The sequence below is a fragment of the Chiloscyllium plagiosum genome, chromosome 16 (assembly GCF_004010195.1).
Source record: "Chiloscyllium plagiosum isolate BGI_BamShark_2017 chromosome 16, ASM401019v2, whole genome shotgun sequence".
Classification (NCBI taxonomy): Eukaryota; Metazoa; Chordata; class Chondrichthyes; order Orectolobiformes; family Hemiscylliidae; genus Chiloscyllium; species Chiloscyllium plagiosum.
In genome coordinates this window covers 45364123-45386962 of record NC_057725.1, presented here as the reverse complement: position 1 = coordinate 45386962, position 22840 = coordinate 45364123, and the positions used below count along the sequence as shown (strand labels likewise).

At 39.1% G+C, this 22840-nt stretch overlaps 1 protein-coding gene across 2 annotated transcripts in view; it reads right to left on the bottom strand.

Moving 5' to 3' along the window:
- Positions 1–271: 271 nt before the first annotated feature.
- The window catches only part of syt8 (synaptotagmin VIII), a 76813-nt gene continuing 54244 nt past the window's right edge, over positions 272–22840 (bottom strand). Inside the window, exons 3-9 of one of the 2 annotated variants that reach the window (XM_043705975.1) lie at positions 17449–17609; positions 14977–15066; positions 14198–14365; positions 10710–10877; positions 6934–7051; positions 5447–5580; positions 272–3715 (exon numbers count right to left, since the gene is read on the bottom strand). In XM_043705975.1, coding sequence (XP_043561910.1) covers positions 3485–3715; positions 5447–5580; positions 6934–7051; positions 10710–10877; positions 14198–14365; positions 14977–15066; positions 17449–17609 — 1070 coding nt within the window. In that variant the 3' untranslated portion in view covers positions 272–3484. The remainder of the gene's footprint in view (positions 3716–5446; positions 5581–6933; positions 7052–10709; positions 10878–14197; positions 14366–14976; positions 15067–17448; positions 17610–22840) is intronic. The other variant, XM_043705974.1, reaches the window with a different exon arrangement.

The following is a 22840-nucleotide window of genomic DNA, read 5'->3' as shown; positions in this document are numbered from 1 at the left end:
GCAAATGTTACTTGCCACTTATTCACCCAAGGCAGGCCTTGCTGCATTTGGACATGAACTGCTTTAATATCTGAGGAGTTGCAGATGATGCAGCACAGTGGTTCTGTGGGAAGAAATGTAAGGAATTGAGGTTGAATATATGAAAGCCTAACCAAATGGTGGAACAGGCTCACCAAGGTAACTGGTATTCTCCTTTCCTTGTATTTGAGCAAATTTTTCACGCCACGCTCATACGCCACTACATTTTCAAATTTGTTACTTTGACATTTTAATGTACCCATTTATTACACCAGTGTCAATGCCAATAGAACCCTTGCTTCATATTTGCCTTCCTTGACCCTAGGATACTGAAGCTCTGCCCAATACAAAGCGCAACAGTCAGTTTTTTACTTATGCACTAATCTTTTTATTTTAGAATGGTGCCTCCATTGGGATTTGTTTTAAACACTGTTAAAAGTCTTTCATGTGTGAATTATGTTCACAACGGGAACATGAGAAATTCTCCCATGAAACTAGAAACCTAACAGTTTCAATACATGTCAAGGTTACTTTATGAAGATTAATAGGACTTTTCTTTGATAGTAATGGCAATTCTGATATAAAAGGGATGGATGAGGAACTTTTTCCAGGATTATAAGAACTATTCCAAAATATATAATCACAACTGATTATACATACATTCAAATATTATTCCAACTGCAGTAGATAGAAGTCCAAGGGCACAACATTTTTAAATTATTCATTCATGCGATTTGGTACCATGTAGGATGTGGCTGGGTCAGCATTTATTGCCTGTTCCTAGCTGCCATTGAGAAGGTGATGGTGAGGGACTGCCTTCTTCAACTGTTGCTGTCTATTTGGAGGAGGTAGACCCACAATATCACGAGGGAAGGAGTTCCAGGATTTTAATCTTGTGACATAAACGAACAGTGATAGGTTTCCAAGTCAGGTGGGTGGCTTGGAGGGGAACATGCAGATGTCGGTGTTCCCATATATCTACCACCCTTGTCATTCCAGATGATGGTGATCACGAATTTGGAAGGTGCTATCCAAGAAGCTTTGGTGAATGTCTGCAGTGTGGCTACTCAGCACAGTGCTGGAAGAAGTAAACATTTGTAGCTATAGTTCCGGTTAAGTGGGTTGTTTTGTCCTGGATGGTGTCAAGCTTCTTGAGTGTTGTTGGAGCTGCACTCATCCAGGCAAGTGGAGAATATTCCATCACAGTCCTGACTTGTGACTTGTAGATGGAAGATGCAAGTTATTTTTTGCAGGATACCTAGCTACTGAATTTATATGGCTAGTCCAATTTAATTTCTCATTAACGGTAATCAAAAGGCTGTTGATAGTTGATACCCATCACTATGGGTCATACAGTGATCATAATGCTTTTGGATGTCAAGGAGTGATGGATATATTCTCTTTCCTTGTAGATGAATATTTGTGTGGTGTAGATGTTGCTTGCTACTCATCAGTACAAAGCTAGACATTGCCCAGGTCTCACTGCATTTGAACATGGTTAGTTTCAGTATCTGAGGATGTCTGAATCATGCTGAACATTGTGAAATCATCAATGAACTTGCCCATTTCTGACCTAATGGTGGAGGGAAGGTCATTGATGAAGCAGCTGAAGACGGTTGGATGTTGAACACTATCCTGAGGAACCCCTGCAGTGATGTCCTGGAACTGAGATGACTGACCTCCAACAATCACAACCATCTTTCAATGTGCCAGGTATGCACCAACCAGTGGAGAGAGTTCCTCCAATTCCTATTGAGTCTATTTTTACTGGGACTCCTTGATATATCACTCAGTCAAATGCAGTCTTGATGGCAAAGGAAATCACATTTGGTTTGTCTGTAGAATTCAGCTCACATATAATCCATCATAGTAAAGGACAATCTTTCCCTGAACCATTTAACTGAAATTATTATTGAAAAATTCAGGTCCAAAGTCAAGGTAAATGTGCAAGATATTGCCACGAATCAGAAGATAAGGCTGGGCTTCTAAAAAACTTGTATCTTATGGGAAACTTAATGAGGTGAAGGGAAAAGGTAAATAAGTTAAAATGAGAAGCAACATGCTGAATCTTTAGTTCAAACTATGTGAAAATACAGCAAAGTAGAAGACCATGTTAAAGAACTTCTTCAATACTTCAGAAGAAAGCATTAACAAGCATTGATTAAAATGAGTAAAGATCAGAAATTGTGCAATTAAAGGAGAGCATATAAACTAAAGGAAACATTAATTTGCTAGGTGGTTAGTTACATAAAAATAATTCACTTGTAATTAGTCATGGAAAATAAAGAATTGTAAATTAAATCAATTATTTTCAAAATTCTGTTCTTCCATTTGGTCCTGGCTGCTTTTCTTTGGTCATCTGGAAGATGATATTCCATTTCACACTCACTCATTTCTGATGCAGAGATCTGCCAGATACTGACTGAACCAGCCAAACTGCTAGGCACAGGAAGCCCCAGCATCCAATTCTATTCGTAGCCTTCACACCTGCCCCTTTCTCATCCTAGAACCTTTACCTTGTTAAGGGCATATACTGGTCGATTAAAAATCTTCAGAAATTGTCACAAACCCATGGAACTTGGTTCTGGCTTTTGTTCATGGGCTTTTTTGATCTCCTGTTGACAAGTGACCTCTGCAACATCCCATGGATTTTTGGAGTCTCCGTCAATTTATTATCATTGTCAAAGATGCATGAAGCCTTCAATATCTTGGTTAATTAAACAGTTTTTAAGAAGCCCTTAGAAATTATCAAATGTGAAGTACATCATGGCAGAGCTGACATCCACCTACACATTTTCTAGCAATGGCCAGTGGATATTGCCCAAAACCAAAACTCTGGATAATTTTTTACACTCTCCCGAACACTGTTCCAACTGCTGTCCTGGAGATCAGTTGGTTCACCTATATCAAAGACCAGATTCAAATTGGATCCACTTAGTCTACCACTACGAGGGAGACCTGTTAGTATCATTATTTTATGTACGATTAAACTGAAATCATGAAAATAATGATCCGTTGAAGTAGTAATTTGATGTAAGGAACCAAAGGATAAATATAAATCAATCAATGTTAAAATATAAAATACTTCAATTAAGGTGTACATTCCAAACAATCCACTGTCTTCTATTTATTTCAATTTAGTTGCATATTCCAGGACAGTGAAAAAAATGCCAAGTATTCAGGGTTTCTGAACTGCACTGCACCCAGTAATGGAATAAGCTTTACCAGTATAATAAGGATTATAAAGTTGTAAATATATTGTATTTATATTGCATTCTCTGTTGTGCTTTCAGATAGTTTGAGGTCGTAATGTAATACATCTCACCTTGTTCACTTTGATTCAGTTCTTAGAACACAGCTGGATCAGGAGTGTTTCTTAGCAAAGGTGTACAGATTTATCTGAAACAGCTAAGTTTATAATTTATGACAGGGTAGAAATTATATTGGTTTCAATAGGGTCAATACACTAGAAAATTTGGAAACGAGATTTCATCCCAAGTGCTTTGAGTGCTTTGTCCACTTCCTCCTTGGGTTGCAGAGTGTGCCATTGCGCTATTGGTCGTCTGGGATTGGCCAGCATGTCGGACCAGTGGCGTAGCTGATTTCCTGTAGCATCACAACCAAGAAATAACTTTCCAATGGCATCGTTCTTTGACAGCTTATCATGATCCCACACAGAGATCACTAACTGTACTTTCTGTATGGTGAAAGAGAAAACAAAAACAGGAAACGTTAGAGACAGTTGAAATTCATTTACGTTTTTACATTTCCTCATGGATTTCATGTTAATCAAGATGCTAATGGTGTGAAATGGAGAAGAATTCCCAGTACAATGAGATATGCCAGAGTATGTCATTTTCTGTTCTGCCGCTATAATGTTGCTGGAAAAACACAGCAGGCCAGGCAGCATCCAAGGAGCAGGAGAATCGACTTTTCAGGCATAAGCCCTTCTTCAGGAAATGATGCCTCTATAATGTGCCCGCATTAGAACATTGAAAGAAATTGCAGTAGCAGTTTTGACATTTCTACAGTGAAAAGTAAAATACTTGAGATCTCATCCCAGCATTTACACCCACTCAGCTTTCACCAGAATCATTACAAAACAATATTTTTCATACTAGCCATCATGTGCAATTGGGTGAGATTGCAAATTTAGTACAAAGTACTTTGAATTTGTTTTGCAGCATGTGCTCTTGGAGCTACATTAAAGCACTCAAAGTCATTCCACATACTTCAGTAATATACAGCAGAAAGAAGATATGACTGGGAGTTAGTGTGGGCTGGGATGAGACTGAAGATTCAGACGTGACAACTAATATGTAATTTATGATAGCATTTAATTTGCTCTCCTAAATTAAAAGCAGTGCATAGGTGAAACATATTTTTTGCAGATGCCTTCTTCCTTCCCCAGGACTGAAGTAAATACTCTTTGTTAGTGAGTGAGAGCAGGTTGTTGGATGACATTAGAATGGAACTCACTCATGTCCTAAACAGGCATTGGGATACAGATACTTTCCAGTCAGAATGTTGAATAGCACTAAGTAGCAGGTTGTGTTTTGTCCCTATTCCCTAGATCAGGAATACTGGCGCAAACAGCCCCAACTGTTCCCTCACTTGAGATCAATGAAACAAGGCACAGATTTGGAATTTTTTTTATTTTCATCTTGTAAGGAAGTTGTTCTTTCCATTATATATTCATTTAACTTCTGAACTGTGTTCAAAAATACAATTCAGTTTGTTGAGAGAAGATTATAATTTAAATATTGCTAAAATTCAATGTCCCTTTGCAGATATATTAACAATAAAGATGAGAGAGTAACACAGAGGATTAGAGTACCAATAGACAATTCATCAGTTGGTACATGCTCCCAATCTTGACCATCTGAAAGGGGAATAATTGGGTAAAATTCAGGCAGCTTTTAACAAAGGAGAACTGAGACCAAATGTCAATACACTGCCATTGCACATCTACATGCATAAGCATAAAGGGTATACAGATGTCTGTGGTCACAAGTATCAAAAGTGGATAGCCTAGAGATAGACATAAGGGAAAGGTACTGAAGTGTAAAATCTTCCCTCTTTCAAAGATATGGTTGATTTGTTTGTATTAGTGTAAAAGTGGAGGAATAGAATTGGGCTCACCTTGCATGATCAGTAATCAAGGCAGGACTAAGTTAAGATACTTCTGCAATGGAGTAGTTAAATCAAAATCTCAGAAGGGCACTGATACAACATTTCTATTTCTATATGGTATCTCTTCCATATAGATGACAATATCAGTTTGGTGCAATAGTGCCCTACTGTATTACTGCACATTTCATATGGTGATCTACTTGCCATTAGGTCGAAGCTGCTTAAATCATTTTCATGCAAGTTTGAATGTAATCTACTGCAAAGTACTTTTAATTATTCCAGATATTCCTCTCACCTGTATTTCTTCAAAGGTTACATCGAAGGTAAAGGACTCATTGAAATATGGATTCAAGGTGTTCTTTTTAACTGTTGTCTTCTTTTTCTTAAGCTTTTTCTTATTGAGCATCAGACGTATCTTCACATAGGGGTCTATAAAAATGATAAAGAATACCTCCAAATACCAGTGAAAATAAAGTACATTATCCCTTTTGGTTCTGTATTCAGCCTTTGTCCGTCAACAGTATGAGGTAACATTCATTTTGAAGATACTGGTTAGAAAATTAATCACAAACTGCCCTATGTGAGCTTTTACTGTATGATACAGGTACAGTGAAAATATTTGACTCTGTTTCTTGACAGGTACAGGTACAGGACTTGTATATTCATTACAGAGTGATATGTGATCATTGTTTTACTTTTCACTTAATCTGGAGTAATTTTGGTTTTAGATGACAGTGTAAGCATGACACTGCTTGAAAATTCCTCTGCCAATTTTATTTTCTTTTAACTTCAATGGAAATAAATATTAGAGGAGATGTGCAGCAAGTGCTCAAACTGATATTTATATGAGTTATGCTATCATCTGAAGTCAAAATTCCCTTAATTCTATGAGTAATGATGGGTATCTCTCCTGGACGTAATGCTAAATATAGAGAATTCTGAGTGCAATTGATCCACAAAACGATAACAGCTTTGGGTGTGTTATATCCACAATTATACCACTGGGGTTTGGTTTTTAACAACAGTGTTGTCAGTACATTGGGTGTAGAATAACAGACTGCTGGAACATGTTAACAGAGGGAAGCAAATAAATGGGCAAAACTGTAGGAATAGTGGATAATCCATTAAAACATTACAGACAAGACAACAAAGATCAGGGCAAAGACTACAGACAGTAGCAATTATCTGTGAATGCATTACAAACAGAATGGAAATTACCTGGGAATAATTTGCGGAACAAGATAGAACCCCCTCAATCTTTTTCCTCTATCTCTCAAACATCACCTCCTCTCTCTCTTTCCCTCTATCTCTCTCTTCTGTTCCTCTGTTCATTATTTCTGTCTGCCTTCCCTTTTCTCTGTCCTGCTTTTCTCTCCTCCCCCTCTCTAGCCTTCCATTACTCGTCGCCAGATCAGCATTTTTTTCTTCTGATCTCTCCAGTGACTGCTTTCTGCACTTCCTTTTTTTCCTCTGCTCTCTTTCTGCCCCTCTCCCAATGAGCATTTCTGATAGGCCAAGTTACCAACTTACTAACACCTTTTTAAAGCTACTACCCAAGACCAATTTCAAAGCCAGTAGCCACAAGCAAAATACTATGGGTTTGCACTCGGCCTATTCCAATTTTACTTCGTAAGACTGATGCTTGAATGATATTCTACAAGTAGTATTTATAATCAGTATGGAAACAGCAAACATGAGGGTTGGCAGACTGTTTTAAACAAATGTTGTGAAAGAAATAAGCTCAGCGAACCTTGCAGTCACAAGTGTGCAGTCAGAACTCACCAGATAAACCATCTTTATCCATTATCCTCAGGTTCTTGGCTTCTAAAATTATAATCGTCAACTTGTTCGAAGTGGGAACATAACGGAGGGAGAAGCAGATATCACCAAGTTTCACTTGCTAATGAAGAAACCAAACAAGATAAAGTCAGCAATATTCAGACAATAGCATAGAAAGGAAAGACAATTGAGGAATCATTGTTACCAATAGAGCTAAGCAGCCAAAACCATTTTGGTAACTGTTATTTGACATGAAATTTCATCTCTGATCATTGTAAACATTTGCATGAACCTAGAGGGCATAGATTTAGGGTGACAGCGGCAAGATTTAAAAAGGGCTGAAGGGGCAACTTTTTCATACAAAGAGTGGTGCATGTATGGAATGAGCTACCAGAGGAAGTGGTGGAGGCTGATACAATTACAACATTTAAAAGGCATCTGGATGGGTATATGAATAGGAAGGGTTTGGCGGGATATGGGTCAAGTGCTGACAAATGGGACTAGATCAGGTTAGGACATCTGGTCTGCATGGATGAGTTGGACTGAGGGGTTTGTTTCCGTGCTGCACATCTCTATGACTCCACATGTAGCTTCTCCTTAAAGGTATCATCTTTCTTATAAGCAGAAAATAAATCTTAACCAATTAAGGATTTTAACTTGACATGTAAATTTGTCATTTTCCATTTCAGATGCTGTCAATAGCCTCGTCATACCTGTAGCATTGTGTGTTTTTATTTCAGATTCTGAACAGTTCCAGTTTTCCACATCTGCACCTAATGCTGTGCTGATTTCTATGTTTGTGAAATAATGCTCCAGGATACTGGACTCCTAGACACAGGAGGAAAGAACATAATCTACTGGATCTAATGTCAGGTGAACCCAATATGACCTTCCCTTGACTTCCTTCACAAAGTCTGTGCTCCCACCTCAGGCCTCCCAACTTCCTCTAAGGCCATCCAATCTCTCCCTCAAAGCCTCCTCACCAACCCTGCTCTGATTTCACAGGCTTCCAATCTGAAAACGCACAGCCCCAAAATCTGGTCCCTCAGACCTCCAATTATTGACCCCACCCGACCCAGCGATCAGGCACACTGTCCAACCTACCTGGGATTAGAACCACTACCCCAACTGAAGGTTGGCTTTGGACCTCAATTGACTCTATAACTTCTTCACGAGCACCCACCAAGTTCTACTGAGTGGAAATCAGGCTGACATTCAAGCAGGGAGCTTACCAGTAATGTTGCTGGACATCATGGATGAAGTCTCTGCAGCTTGACAGTAAATCTGGACTTCCATGCCTCCAGGACACTACCCCTTCACCCCTCATGACCCCCATTCCAGGTAAGCCAACATTTGATATTCCTCCTTTATTTCAAATGTTTATTTAGTGGCAAGTTGAAGGACTAGAGAGTGGTTTATTTTAAGAACGAAATCAGATTAAATCTTTAAACTGACAAGTCTAACAGTTTAATATCTGAGGTAGACAAAAAAAGAGCTTTTAAAAAATCAAATTATTGTGTTTCTAGAAAAAGAAATGATTGTTAAAAGTAGTTTGTGTGAATTATGAAATAATAGTCATGCTTGACAAACATCAGGAACTTTTTTTGTTATGGAGTCACAGACGTAGCAGACGCCAGGCAAGAAATGCAATGCATTTGAAGTTTACTAAAAATGTCAAAATGAATGGAATTAACAGGAAAGAAAACTATGAAAATTGGCAGAGAGGAAGAAAACAAACTCAGAGGGAAGTTCAGTTTTTCCAGACTCAGAATTAGGGAATAGCGTTCTCTCACATTCCATTCTTGAAGAACATCCCTTCACTGTTCGTATCAATATTTTAGATTTTAATTTTAAATTGTGTCCACTTTCATGTTTCACAAGCTAGGACATCCTGAATTGCTTTTAAATATAGTCATTGTTGAAATACAACACACAATTTGAATAAGGAGAAGCCTCACAAATAACTAAGTGATATTGGCCAGAAAATCTGCTTCAGAGGTGTTAATTGAGGAGCAGGAAACTAAGAAAACCTTATACACAAGGGAGATCTGTGCATGCCCTCAAAGTAATGCCTGGAATCTTTGAAAGCAATAAGAAGACAAGCCTTAGTTTCGTATCACATCAGGAAAGCAGCATTTCTTCCTTGACTTTTATTAGGGTGGGACTTGAACTAACAACTTTCTGTTTCAGCGGCAAAAGTTTTGGTCAGAACCGATACCTATGAGCTCAGAAGTAGTATGATGACGTATTTTGCAAATTCTACAGAAATGGGGAGGTACATACAGTTGAATGTGCAGTTAAATGGAATCTGCACCTCTCCATGGGGTAGATTTGCTTCCACACATGGAGTTTTATGCACTGCATGTTTAACCAGAATCAGAACATTTTTATTCTCAATCTGTCTGTAAATCCAGGTTGAAATGTGTAGATTCTTTACTTTAACCTTTACTTTGGATGCTTTTATTTAGCCTCAATAATTGCAGTATTGGGAAAATCACTGTACATTTCCTCAGTTGTTCTGTTTGAGGATTGTTTATTGTATGGTATATCTCTGTCACTGTTATTGAAGATTCCTTCTGGGAGTATAACCATCACCTTCACAGGAGTTCAAAGAGACAATTACAGGCAATTTTTTTCCATATTTTGTGTGTCAAACAATATAAGGTTTGTGAATGCTTTCTAGCAATTTTGAGAAGATAAGAAATCTCTAGGGCCTTGATAGCATGTAACAATAGAGTCATTGCTGAAGTTTGCAGCATTTGCCTTTATTTATTTACTGCTTTGCGGCTGACACAAGTAATAACAAGACGTTCACTGGATAATCCCTCAGCTACCTGACTCCTGAGTTGATAGCCTAAATGGGTGGCTAGTCACTGTCACACGGATGATTGGCCACCTGCCCACAAGCCAATACTTGATTCTCTAAGCTCCGATGGGCAAGGCATTGGAGTGAATAGACTACTCACACTCTGACCTGACAACTTCTCAGCCCATTGAGCACCACCCACTCCAACTTCCCTTGAACAGTCTATGGAACTTAAGTGCCACTGAATGTACTTTATTACATGAGGAAAATGTTTTGCTCCATATTTGTTTCTCTCCTCACTTAAAGGCATACGTTCAACGTTTTAGTGTTGCTGCACAAGAGATGGTTGCGCTCGAATAACTCTCAACTTTTATATTGAAGCTGGACAAAGGGTTTTGGCAAGAAAATGGCACTGGACCTGGACTCAATCCAGTCCTGCTCTCATTTCTCTTTCCAGCCTATTACCTGAGATCACACACAAAGGATCACTTTGTCTTCACGCTCTGCTTCCTAGCAGAGTATGAATTTCAAACTATGCTCCTTGTATCAAAGTAGTTTTTACATAAATTTCAAAGGCCATCTCACAGAAAGCATCTATTCTCTTTGCTAGTGTCTGCTTACAGCAGCCTCTGCCTGTGACGGTACATGCGGCCAACATTGGAAATGCAAATGTACACAATTCCAAATAGTGTCATACAGCACTGGAACAGATCCTTTCGTCCAGCTCACCCATGCTGACCAAATTTCCCAAATTAAGCTGGTCCATTTGCTCACTGCACCCTACCTCCACTCCACTCCCAACCCCTGCCCATATCTCCCTTCTCCCTCCCTCTTTTTATTTTGATACGGTTTGTTGCGGTTGAAACTCTGAAGTCATTGGATGCACACCACCATGAGACCCAACATACAGGTTGAGCAAATCTGCCTAACTGTAGACCCTGCTGAGTTCCAACAGTTTCTGATGAAATCTTACCTCATCCTTTAATGCACGGGTTAGATCCTGCCACTCTTCAACCACGTGGTTCAGATTAACTGTGTTAAGTGGGATTCTCACTTCACCAATTATGTCATGCTTGGAGAATCTGTTGAAGTCATATACCTGCATCACCACAGTCTTGTCAGCTATTTCAGCCTGGCTAGTCTATGAGATTAAAAAAAAAGTGGTTCAAGTAGGTTAAAAAATGACCAGATAATGGGAATTCCAATGCAATCAATTTTATCTAATCCTACTTTCACATTATTGTTCTTATGTATGCTTAGCTTGCAATTGTCTAACTGAAGCTCACTCCAAGTAAGATGGCAACACATTTGTTTGGCAGCTCATCTATGGAAACCTAGGCTACGTCCAGAATAAAATCTTTCACCTTCCTAGCCTCCTAAGAAGCAAAGAAGCATTGAGTCTCTAACAGATGGAGAGACATAAGAAAGTGACACTTGCAAAGGGAAGGTTTTCTTCGACCTTAATGCTGTTAAGTTCCAAATGAAATTATATAAAGTTTTTAACAAAGACAGTATTTGGAGTGTACATAAATCACCAAAATATGGGCTGGATTAGGTATCCAGCCTATTTGATTTGTACTTATTAATTCCATTTGAAGGCAGCATGGATCTCCCACTGTTTCTCTGGTATTAAGGGGTTACATACTGGAGAATGTTTAAAGTTTCCTTGGAAATTCTACACTTCTTATTCTTTAGAGGCTTTAACAAAAGCTTAGACTGTTAAGAGCTGGCATTAAACCCCTCCAATGCCTTCTGATGACCTGAAACCTTCACTGGAGTAAGCTTATTCAACCTTGATATTTGAGAATGCCTTTAAAAGGACATCTTTATCCCATTTGAGCTTCCAAAGAACAGCATTTCACTTCAGAAGCCATATTGACTTGGGCTTGGGGGTCTGCTGTTATTGTAGCCTTCACACCCCATGAGCACCGCCAACAATTCAAATAACTCCCTCTCCAAAATCTGGGCAAGGGCTGATGACAGTTGATTGCTGGGTCTAATGCCTAGAAATTTATAAGTTGGTATTCCTTTACATGATCGATGATCAGACCAATTAACATGGGATGTTTTCTCAAAGATGACTTGAACTTGTCACCTGCCGGCCCTTGAGAAAAGTTGAGCAGAATCATCTATCCATTGCCTATAGATGTGATAAAGCAGATATCTAATGTCAAGTTTTCAGGTCAGAGGGGTGGCCATGGGTACCCGCATGGGTCCCAGCTATGCTTATCTTTTTGTGGAGTACGTGGAATATTCCTTGTTTCAGTCTGACTCCGGCCCCCACCCACAACACTTTCTCTGATATTTTGATGATGTCATTGATGCTGCTTCCCTTTTTCATCAGGAACTGAAAAGTTCAGCCATTTTGTTTCCAGTTTCCACTCCGCTCTCACCTTCCCCTGGTCCACCTCTGACTCCTCCCTTCCTTGACATCTCTGTTGCTATTTCTGGGGATAGGCTGACCACTAACATCCACTACAAATCCACCAGTTACCACAGTTACCGTGACTATATATCTTCATGCCCTGCTTCCTGTAAAGATTTTATTCCATTCTCCCAGTTCCTCTGTCTCCGTCGCATCTGTTCAGATGATTCCAACATCTACATGGCAGGCTCCAAAATGTCCACCTTCCTTATCAACCGAGGATTCCCCAGCACTATCATTGACAGGGGCTCTCAGTCGAGTCTGACCCATCTCTCACATTTCAGCTTTCACCCATCTTTTCCCACCCACAACAGCAATAAGGTCCCCGTTTACTCAGCTACCATCCTCCCAACATCCATATCCAAAGGATCATTAGCCACCATTTCTGCCACCTCCAGCGAGATGCCACCAGACGCATATTCCCCCTCCCCTACTTTGTCAGCCTTCTGCAGGGACCGTTCCCTCTGGGACACCCTGGTTCACTCCTCCTTCATTCCCAAAACTTTCCCCACAGCCCCATGGCATCTTCCCCTGCAACTGCTGAAGGTGTAACAGCTGTCTGTTTACTTCCTCCCTCTTCAGTATCCAAAGGCTCAAACATACCTTCCAGGAGAAGCAGCGCTTTACCTGCACTTCACTCAATCTAGTCTACTGCATTGGCTGTTCACAATGTGGTCTCCTCTACATTGGGGAAACAAAGTGTAAACTGGGTGACCACTTCACTGAACATCTACATTCTGCCTGCAAAACAAACTCTGAGCTTCCAGTTGCCTGCCAACTCAACACAGCACCATGCCCCTGGCCAACATCTCTATCTCAGGCTTGCTGCAGAGCTCCAGCAAAGCTCGGCACAAGCTGAAAGAACAGCACTTAATTATCACTTGGGGATCCTGCAGTCTCCTGGACTCAATATCAAGTTCAATAATTTTAGGGCTTGGCGCAATGTCTTTACCCCAATCACCATATACCAGGCCTTGCCATCACATGGAGTGCTACCACACACGACCCTTTGTCAGCTACTAATGGTCTGCCTAAGCAGATATTTATTCTCCCAGGCTGACCTTTAACCACCTCATTGTCTGTCCAACTGTTTTGCTCTCTCTTTGGGCTCTATCTCCATGTTTTGGAAAATAACAACATTTTCCTAGTTACCATGAGTTCTGAGAAAGATCACTGGACCCGAAACGTTAATTCTGATTTCTCTCCACAGATGCTGTCAGACCTGCTGAGATTTTTAAGCAATTTGCTTTTGTTTCTAATTACCAGCATCTGCAATTCTTTCAATTTTTTACATCTAATATCAAATCTGCTAATGTGAAATAGAAGGAATTGCACTTTGTTATACTCAGAAAAATCTGTCAAAGCAGACACTTGAAAAGAAACACAATGTGATCAATTCTAAATTTATTGCAGAGATCTAAAAGAAATATTGCAGATCAGCCATCCATAAGGGAATGTGCCCAATTTTCAATTCTTCTTCATAGATGAGCTGCCGATCTGTCTATTCCTTCATCTTGCCACCCCAGAATTGTAACTCCTTCATGGCTGCTCTCAATTCAAGCAATGTGAAAAATCAAAATATGCAAAAGAAAAATCACAATTCCATACACTGTCTTACTGCTTTCAGTAACAATAGAAACTTATTCAACCTACCCAAAATCTTGCATCTGTGTGATGCATGAGCAAGATAATAAATTACTTTCTACTCAAACCAGCACACCATGGGGGTATTTTAATATGAAAAAAACATTGCGTTAAAATGGTATTATTTATCATCACATTGTGTTGGAGTGAATAGAAGCTAAGATTAATCCTGGTTGATTAGAAGTTGAGCTTCTCTTTAAAGGATGATTGGTTACTGATTTGGCTATTTTTTCAAAATATTTCCTTATGTAAATAGCTTAACTACAGTTGCCATAAGTGGACTAAACTTCTTGTCAAGCTAAACCTGAGTCCTCATATCTGATTTTAACTTTCCCAGCCTAGTTCAATGAAAAATGCATCAACCTGACAATTGATTAGGTATTGTATGATACCTTGAAGGTGAAGCGTTCTTTAAAGATAGGATTTAAGGTCCGCCTGTGGACTTTAGTTTCGAATTTCTGCGTCTTTTCTGGGAGAAGATACACGGTAACATAAGGATCAGACGTTCCTCCAAGGTCCATGGCCATTAAGTCCATTGCTTGTATAATTCCAACAGTAATCTGCAAGGGACCATAAATGCAGGGAATATAATAGAGTGATTTCCTGGACTATAACATAAGAGAAGTGTTCCATGTCCAAAGAATACATGCAAATAATGGAAGAACCAAAAGGGAATGTGAACTGCTGGCCTTATTTTGTCAACTTCTCATGAAAAGCAAACTCATTGATAGCAAAAAGAATGTTGGACACAGACATAGCATGATGCATCATATCTAAAATTGGAGGTATTTCAGCATATCCTCTAGTTACCAAGAGAAATCCATTGGAATTTTCATATAATTTGCTATAAATGGAATTTTTCACTCAAACGTTTCATTCTTTCTGTCCTGAATTGCTGTGATTTAATTCCAAACACCCCTAACTTCCTCAACTCAGTGGCAATTTATATGTATAAACCATGCTAGTAACTGTTCAAGAGCATATTTCACCATGGACTGCTGATCTTGTCTATTTCTGATTTTTGCACAATATCCTGCAACTAGAGGTAATTGGATACTGTTCAAGAGTATAAATCTTAATTGAATTTCTTCCGGCTTCTTCAGAGTTGAAATAATTTCTATAGCTTTACAGCTACTGGTTTAGATGGAATGAGGTAAAGCTTTCTATTTACCTCTTCTTTCTTAAAATCATAATCTAAGGAATATTGTAATTTTCCGCGGTTTTCCTCAGCTCCACTCAAATCATCCATATCTGGCTGCACCTGTAAGACACAATACAAGAAGCTAAGCAACACAGTGAAGATCTGTTTATTTGAACAAGAAATGGATAGCTCATTGTCAGCAATTTTTGGTATTCACACATATGTGGTAAGATGCAAAAATGTTGCTGCTCCTGCATAGGGTGAACTGCTGAACGACAATCTTTAGAAATCATGGCTCTGTTGAAAACTTCCTCTTTTATATGTTATGACACTGTTGATGAGCTGTAACTTCAATTGGAACTTTTTTCCCTCTACATTCCCCCAGTTGAAGGCTGGCAGTCAGGGCATAAAATAGACTAGTCTGTAGTGGGCACAATGACTGCCATCTATATATTTTCACTGATATTTTAGTGAAAAACAGTGGATTAAGCATTACTTGGTCCACCTATGTGTGTGCCAATTGAGGCCCTTTAGTGGTTACTGCTTGCCTCTTTAGGGCTTGTTTCTGGGCTGCTGCTGGTCCTTCATCAGTGTTGGAGGAAAGCCCATGCCATGTGCATCTGCCTGACTGATCCCAGCAAAGCTTTCCTACTTATCTGCTTTTCTGGCCTTCTCCATCATTCTTCAACATGGGAGGACTGTTATCCAATTAGCTAACAGCTCCTGGTAGTGAAACATCCTCTTATATAGGCCAGAAGCCACTACCTCAGGCAGGTAACTGTCTGGCAACAGTTAATTCCTTCCTGGTGTAGCAGAAATGGCCTTGCCCATCATTTCTCAGCTGGAAGGCAGAGCTACTACCTCAATAATAAGTTTCAGCATCAGAGTTTAATGGTGAGCTAAGTCATATCTAATGCTGATGAACCCCAGTGAGCCGAGCAAACCAAATTTATATTTCAAATCTCAAATTTTTCTATGATAAAAAATCCAGATATTAGTATAATGAAAGTCCATAAACAATGAGAACATGACTTTGTACAACATTCAGCAACTATGTCATTGTACACTATTATTGCTGTACTCATGTCGACATAGAAACATAGCTTAGTGCTCGATATAGTGATGACCATCAGTCAGTAGCACTGAACTATTTCCATCTTTCAAAAGAATAATACATTAGAAGAATAGACCAACACATTTCATAACCAAATATATAGAAGTGCTGGATCCTATAAGATGTGTAAGTGCTTCAGTGTCCTACATTAATGTGAAACTCATCATGTTCTCTTAAAAACATTGATATGCCAAAGATTGGGATAAAATAGACACAGGGTTCTTCACCTTTGGAGAAAGTTTAAATATTTATAGATTGATTTCAATATGATTTTTTCAAGTGAATAATATTTTAAGACAGTTTATTTTAAATGTAGATTAGCCTATCCCCTTCAGTCAGTATTCCCTACAGTCAGGTATTTAGTCATGCGAGGCGGGCCTCTGCATGCGCTATCAAGAAATCTGGTGAAGAGGAGGTGGGTGAGGAGCAGACAGCTTTCATATCCCATGATCATTCAATTCCATTGTCACAGTGGTGTTCCGATAAGTCATGGTGTTTTCAACAGATGGGTGTATGCAAAGTGTTTTCAAATATGTGTTATCATGTTCCCTTGTATATTGCTTTAATAACCTCTAGTTAATGAAATTTAAGAGAGATTGAGATTGTATGTAAATTCCTGATCTGTTGTTGAATGCTTAGAGGAGGTGTGTTACTGGATACTTTATTTCAGACTTCTTCACTTTCTAACCTAAAGGCACTGACGGACACTGGAATATGATTCCAATAACACCAGTATATTTCAAGTTTGTCTGAGTGGTCTTCTTGGCCAGCCCCAACATCTCAAATTTAAAATTCTCATTGGCATGGCTTTTTATGCCCTTTCATTTTTGTTTCATTATGTCTCTCTGAAGAATTTTTCATTGTTTGATGATAATTGCCTTAGGTAAATGCAAGTTAATGTTCATAGAATCCCAATAGTGTGGAAGCAGACCATTTGACCCACTGCCCTCCAAAGAGCAGCTCACCCACCCACCCTATCACACTGCATTTAAACTACACCTCCCTGGACAACTTAGCATGGTCAATCCACCTAACCTGCGCATCTTTGGACAGTAGGAGGAAATCAGAGCACCCGGAGGAAACGCACATGGATGCAGGTAGAGCATGCAGACTCCATGCAGACAGTTGCTTAAGGCTGGAATTGAACTCCAGGTCCCTTGCACTGTGAGGTAGCAGTGCTTGCCACTGTGTCACACTTATGTTAGTGATATGACAGCAGAGGCTCATCATGCAGATACATTTTTATATATGAATGAAACATTATTCAACGTTTGCTTCAAGAACATCTCTCTTTTAGAAATTGCTACAGTGGAATTGTTCCATTGCTGATGGAATTGCTCAGAGTACAGTTCTGCCAATGGTACAAGCTGTTGTTTTGGCGTACTCACCAAGCTTGCAGTGGTGGAGCCATTTAGGTTTTTTAAGTTGACTTGCTCCTTCTTTTTCTTCTTCTTCTTTCTGCAGCAACATTTTACACAGATGCAGATGACACAGAGGAGGATGACAAGTCCCACCCCGGCAGCAATGGCAATCAAGGCCCATTTTGGTACTAAGTGACAAATGAGAGAAGGTGAATAATTAGTGAGATAACAAAATCTGAAAAAAAAACAAATATCAGTTGGAACTACTTGGATCCAAGTCTCAGTCAAATCTTTGAAAATCTAATCCCAGTTCCAATTGAAGAATCAGTCCTAAATTGACACCCGTTCCACTTCCAAAGCCAATTTTAATGTGCACTTTAATTCTAAATTCAATCCAAACACCAAAACAAGTCATGGCCATAATCTTGGTAACAATGTTAAACTAAAAATCAATTCAAATTCCAGTCGTAAAGATTGTCAGTAAACTGGAAAATGGATAAATTATGCAATGCTGACTATTTTCTGTGCAGTTTGAGACTGATTGCAATTTAAAAAAAAGCCTTTTCATTTACTCAATAATTACAAGTTTACACCAGCTGCTTCCACAGGAAGGAGAATATGTTATTTATCCCCTTGAGCCTGTTCTGCCATTCAATGAGATCATGGTTTACCTGTGATCAAACTTCACATGTCTGTCCTGGCACAACATCCCTTAATGACTTTGGTTAACAAAAGTCTGTCAGTCTTAGATTTAAATCTAACAGTTGACCGAGTATCAACTGCCATTTATGGTAGGAATTTCCCAACTTTCACCACAATTTTTGTGCTGAAGTATTTGCTTTCTGCAGTCCTGAAAGATTTTGTTTAATTTCAAAGCTATATTCCTCGGTCGTCGACTCCCCAGTTAGCACCAGTAACTTCTATCTATCAGCTCAGTGTGTTCCCATAAAAGCTTTGCTCAAATCAATTCTTAACCTTTCAAATTATATGGATCAACATCCTAGTTTGTGTCATGTCTCCTCAAACTTTAACTCTTGGAGGCCAGGTATCATTCTAGTAAACCTATGCTCCTTCCGATGCTATGCTTCCCAAGCAGTTGTATCTATCATATGTAGTGCAGAATAAACCACTAGCACTAATATATTCGGTAGAGTACTGCAATCAATCCTCTTTCTCTGCCAAATCTGAGGACCTCTTTGGTAAACAGTGGTAGAGGATGAACTGCTAGTGTGTTCTAACAAGAGACAATAAAATAAAACAGAGAACTGCGGTGGCCGGGAATCTGAAGAAGGGTCACTGGACTTTAAATATTAACTCTCCTTTCTCTCCACAGATGTTGTCAGACCTGCTGAGTTACTTCAGCAATTTCTGTTTTAGTTTCTAACAAGAGACACTTGTCTTAACAACAAGTTGTAAAGTACTGCAGGACAGCAATCGGTACAAGTTAAACTGGCTAAAATTTGTCCAGAATTATAAGAATCCAGGGCTTAAAACAGAGCTGGAAGCTCTTAAGCAGCAAAATAGTAAATGCCAAGAAGATATGAACCACTAAGAACAGCTTAAGGAATGAGATCTGTTAGTGGCTATTGTGTTTCAGGATAAGATTGTTCTGGAATAGCAACTGAAAGCCACAAATGAAAAACATGAAACAAATAGGAATGACAGGCAACATTACTGACAAATGTAGCAATAAAACAGCAACTCCATACAATTTCATCATCTCAAGATTGAAATGTATCAACAAATTACCTATGCATTTTACAGACTCATAGGCTAATTTGTTGTTGTAAACAGGTAAACTTTCTTTGGAAGGGAAGGAGATGTTACACGTGTAACTTGTCTTTAAAAGAGAGTCCATCTTTGAAGATTTCATATGCTGGTTGCATACAATATTCCTGATCTGTGTGGTATTTAGAAAAAATTGTATTTGCAAACTGCTTACATAGAACTCTGTTGTTTTGCACTAATGTCTGATTTGTAATTCGTTATATATTTTACTGTTTTAAATAAACTAACCCATGGAGTTAATTTTTCCCCTGATTGTTAGACTACTGTCATTGTCATGATGATCTTCATCCCTTAACAGATTTTCCCCTGATATTGTTTGATTGTTAGACCACTGTCATTGACATGATGATCTTCATCCCTTAGCAGATTTTCCAAGTTTACTGAAGACGGTTCCTGTCTCATTTCATTGAAGTCAGTCTTAGCTCAATCTAGAATTTGAGCAGCTGCTTTGCATTTCTCCATTTCAAAATTTTCTCTGAGTTCAATAACAAGAAAATAACAAGGGAAAGAGCTGTGGCTCATTACAGACCATAGAGATAATCTGTGTGTGATCTCAGAAGACATGGGTACTGTCCCTCAATCATTACTTTGCTTCAGTCTTCATTATGAAGAAAAGATACACAGGTAACTACATCACAGAGAACAATGAGATGAAGCTAACATAGCAAGAGATCAGGTGCTAACAGATTTAGTGGGTTTGAATGAATCTGCAGGCCTGTTTGAGAAGTATCCCAGGCTACTGAGGAAAGGCAGGGAGGGACTATCACAGGTACCTATGCATTAGGATAAGGGTAGACCTCAGGTGAAAGTATTAAATTTGGGGAAGGCTAACTATGACAATGTTAGGCAGAAATGGGAAAGGTAGATAGGGGATAGCTGTTTGAGGGTAAATGTATATCTGTGAGAATCTTTTATATGTCAGTTGATTACAGTTCAAAACCAGTGTGATCCTGTGAAAATTAAGGATTGATGTAGCAAAATTCAGGAACCTTTGATGGCAAGAGAAATTGTGAGCATGCTCCAGAAGAAAAAAAGAGGCATACATTAGGAACTTGAAGAAAGACAGAGCCATCAAAGAATATGAAAAAAAGGCAGGAAAGAAATTAAACAAGATGCTAGGAGGGTTAAAAGGGGTCATGAAATATCCTTGGCAAACAGGATTAAGGAAAATTCCATGGCATTTTATACCTTTATAAGGAGCAAATGGGTAAGCAGGCAAAGGGTAGGTCCACTTAATGCCAAAAAAGGAAATTAATGCATGGAGCTGGAGGGAGAGGGTGAAGTATTTAACAAATACTTTGCATTAGTATTCACAATGGCAAATGACGTGGTGGATGGTGAGTCTAGAGAGGGGTATGTTGATTTTCTAGGGCATGTCAATATAAAAAGGATAAAGATGTTAAGTGTTGTAAGGTAGACAAGTCCCCAGGACCTGATGGAATACTGAGAGAGGTGATGGAGGGAATTGTTGGAGCCTTGCATGAAATCTTTGTATCATCTGTAGTCACAGGAGAGGTGCCAGAGGACTGGAGAATAGCCAATGTTGTTTCTTTGTTTAATAAGAGTGTCAGGAATAATCTGGGAAATTACAAGTTCAGTGAACTTGACATCAGTAATAGGGAAATTATTGGAGAAGGTTCATAGGGATAGAATTTATTCACATTTAGGAAAATATGCTTTGTTAGTAATAAGCAGCACAGCTTTATGGATAGGAGGTTGTTTGTCATAAATTTGACTCAGGCTTTTTAAAGAAGTGACAAAGATTATTAGTGAGGACAGGGTGGTGGATGTTGTCTGCATGGAGTTTAGCAAAGCCACTGACAAGATCCCTTATGGTCTATACAGGAGGTAAAGCCACATGGGATCCATGGTGATCTGGTAAGGTACAGGATATAAAAATGACTTGGTCATAGACAGAGAGTAGCAATGGAAGTGTGTTCTTTTGACTGGACATCGGTGACTAATGGTGTTCTGCAGGGAGGATTGTTGGGACTCTTATTGTTTGTAATATATTTCAATGATTTGGAGTGGAATATAGGTAGTCTGATTAGTAAGTTTGAGGATGACACAAAGATTGGAGGAGCTGCGGGTAGTGGGGAGGATTGCCAGAAGATACAGCAGGATATAGGTAGGCTAGAGACTTGGGGAGAGAAATAGTAAATGGAATTTAATCTGGATAAATGCAGAGTGATGTATTTTGCAAAGTCTAATGTGGGGGGAAGGATACAGTAAATGACAGAATTCTTAGGAGTATTAAATACAGATGGATTGAGACAGACAGGTCCACAATTTCCTAAAAGTGTCAACACAAGTGGACAAGGTGGTCAAGAAAGCGTATCGCTTGCCTTCATCAGTCAGAGCATAGAGTATAAAAAATGGTAAGTCATGTTGCAGGTGTATAGAATTTTAGTTATGCCACAATTGGAATATTGAATAGAGTTCTAGGTATCACACTTTCAGAAGGCCAGGCTACAAAAATAGCTCACCCACTTCTTGCCTGGTTTGGAGGGTATTAACCATTGGACAACTTTATTGTTTTCACTTGAACATCAGAGGTAAAGGGACAACTGGAAAGAAGTTTACTAAGTTATGAGAGGCATGTATAGAATGGTTGGCTGGTCTTTTTCCCAGGTTAGAAATGTTAATACCAGGGGACATAGTTTTAAAGTAAAATGGGGAAAGTTCAAAGGAGATGTGCTTTTACACTAAGGTTGATTAGTGCATGGAATGCACTGCCAGAGGAGATGGTAAAAGCAGATAAAATTATTTAAGAGGCATTTTGACAGGTACATGAATAGGCAAGGAATAGAGGGATATGGACCATGTAAAGACAAAAGGTTTTTAGTTTAGAATAGCATCATATGTCAATATAGACTTGAAGGAGCATGTTCCTGTGCTGTAGTCTTCTCTGCCCTTTGTGCCTTTTCTTTCATTGTTCTGTGACTGGATGTTTGTTTCTAGTGGGGGTTCTTCAGGGCTCAGTGCTGGGGTCCTTGCTATTTGAGGAGTAGACAGAAATGTAGGGATATGATCAAGAAGTTTGTGGATGACACAAAAATTGTTCTGCTAGTAAGTAGCAAGAAGGATAGCTATGAACTGCAGAAGGATATCAGTGGACTGGTCTCATGAGCGGAATAGTGGCAAATGAAACTCAACTTCTAAAATTAAGAGGTTATCCACTTGGGGAGGTGAAACAAGGCAAGAGATTATTCCATGAATGGTAGGACTCCGGAAAGCATTGACAAGGGACATTAGTATACACATCCATATAACCCTGGAAGTTGGGCAGGTAGATAAGGCAGTCAAGACGACATATTGGATACTTGCCTTTGTTAGCTGAAGCATAGCATGCAGCACAAGAATACACAAGGGAACCCCTCAACAGAACAGCCTGCATATAGCTCCAGTCTCAGCCATGGCTATTTTCCAATAAAGGTCTTAAAATGGTCTTTGGAGTACTGATCCATTCTGTCTAAAATGGGGAGACTTCCTCCATTCACTGGCAAGGATTCTAACAGAACAAGACAATGAGAGATTCTGGAGAGGAATGGACTTAATAGAAGAATAGAAAAACAGTATAATATTTAAATGGAGAGAGATTGCAGAACGTGGGGCTACAGAGCGTTCAGGA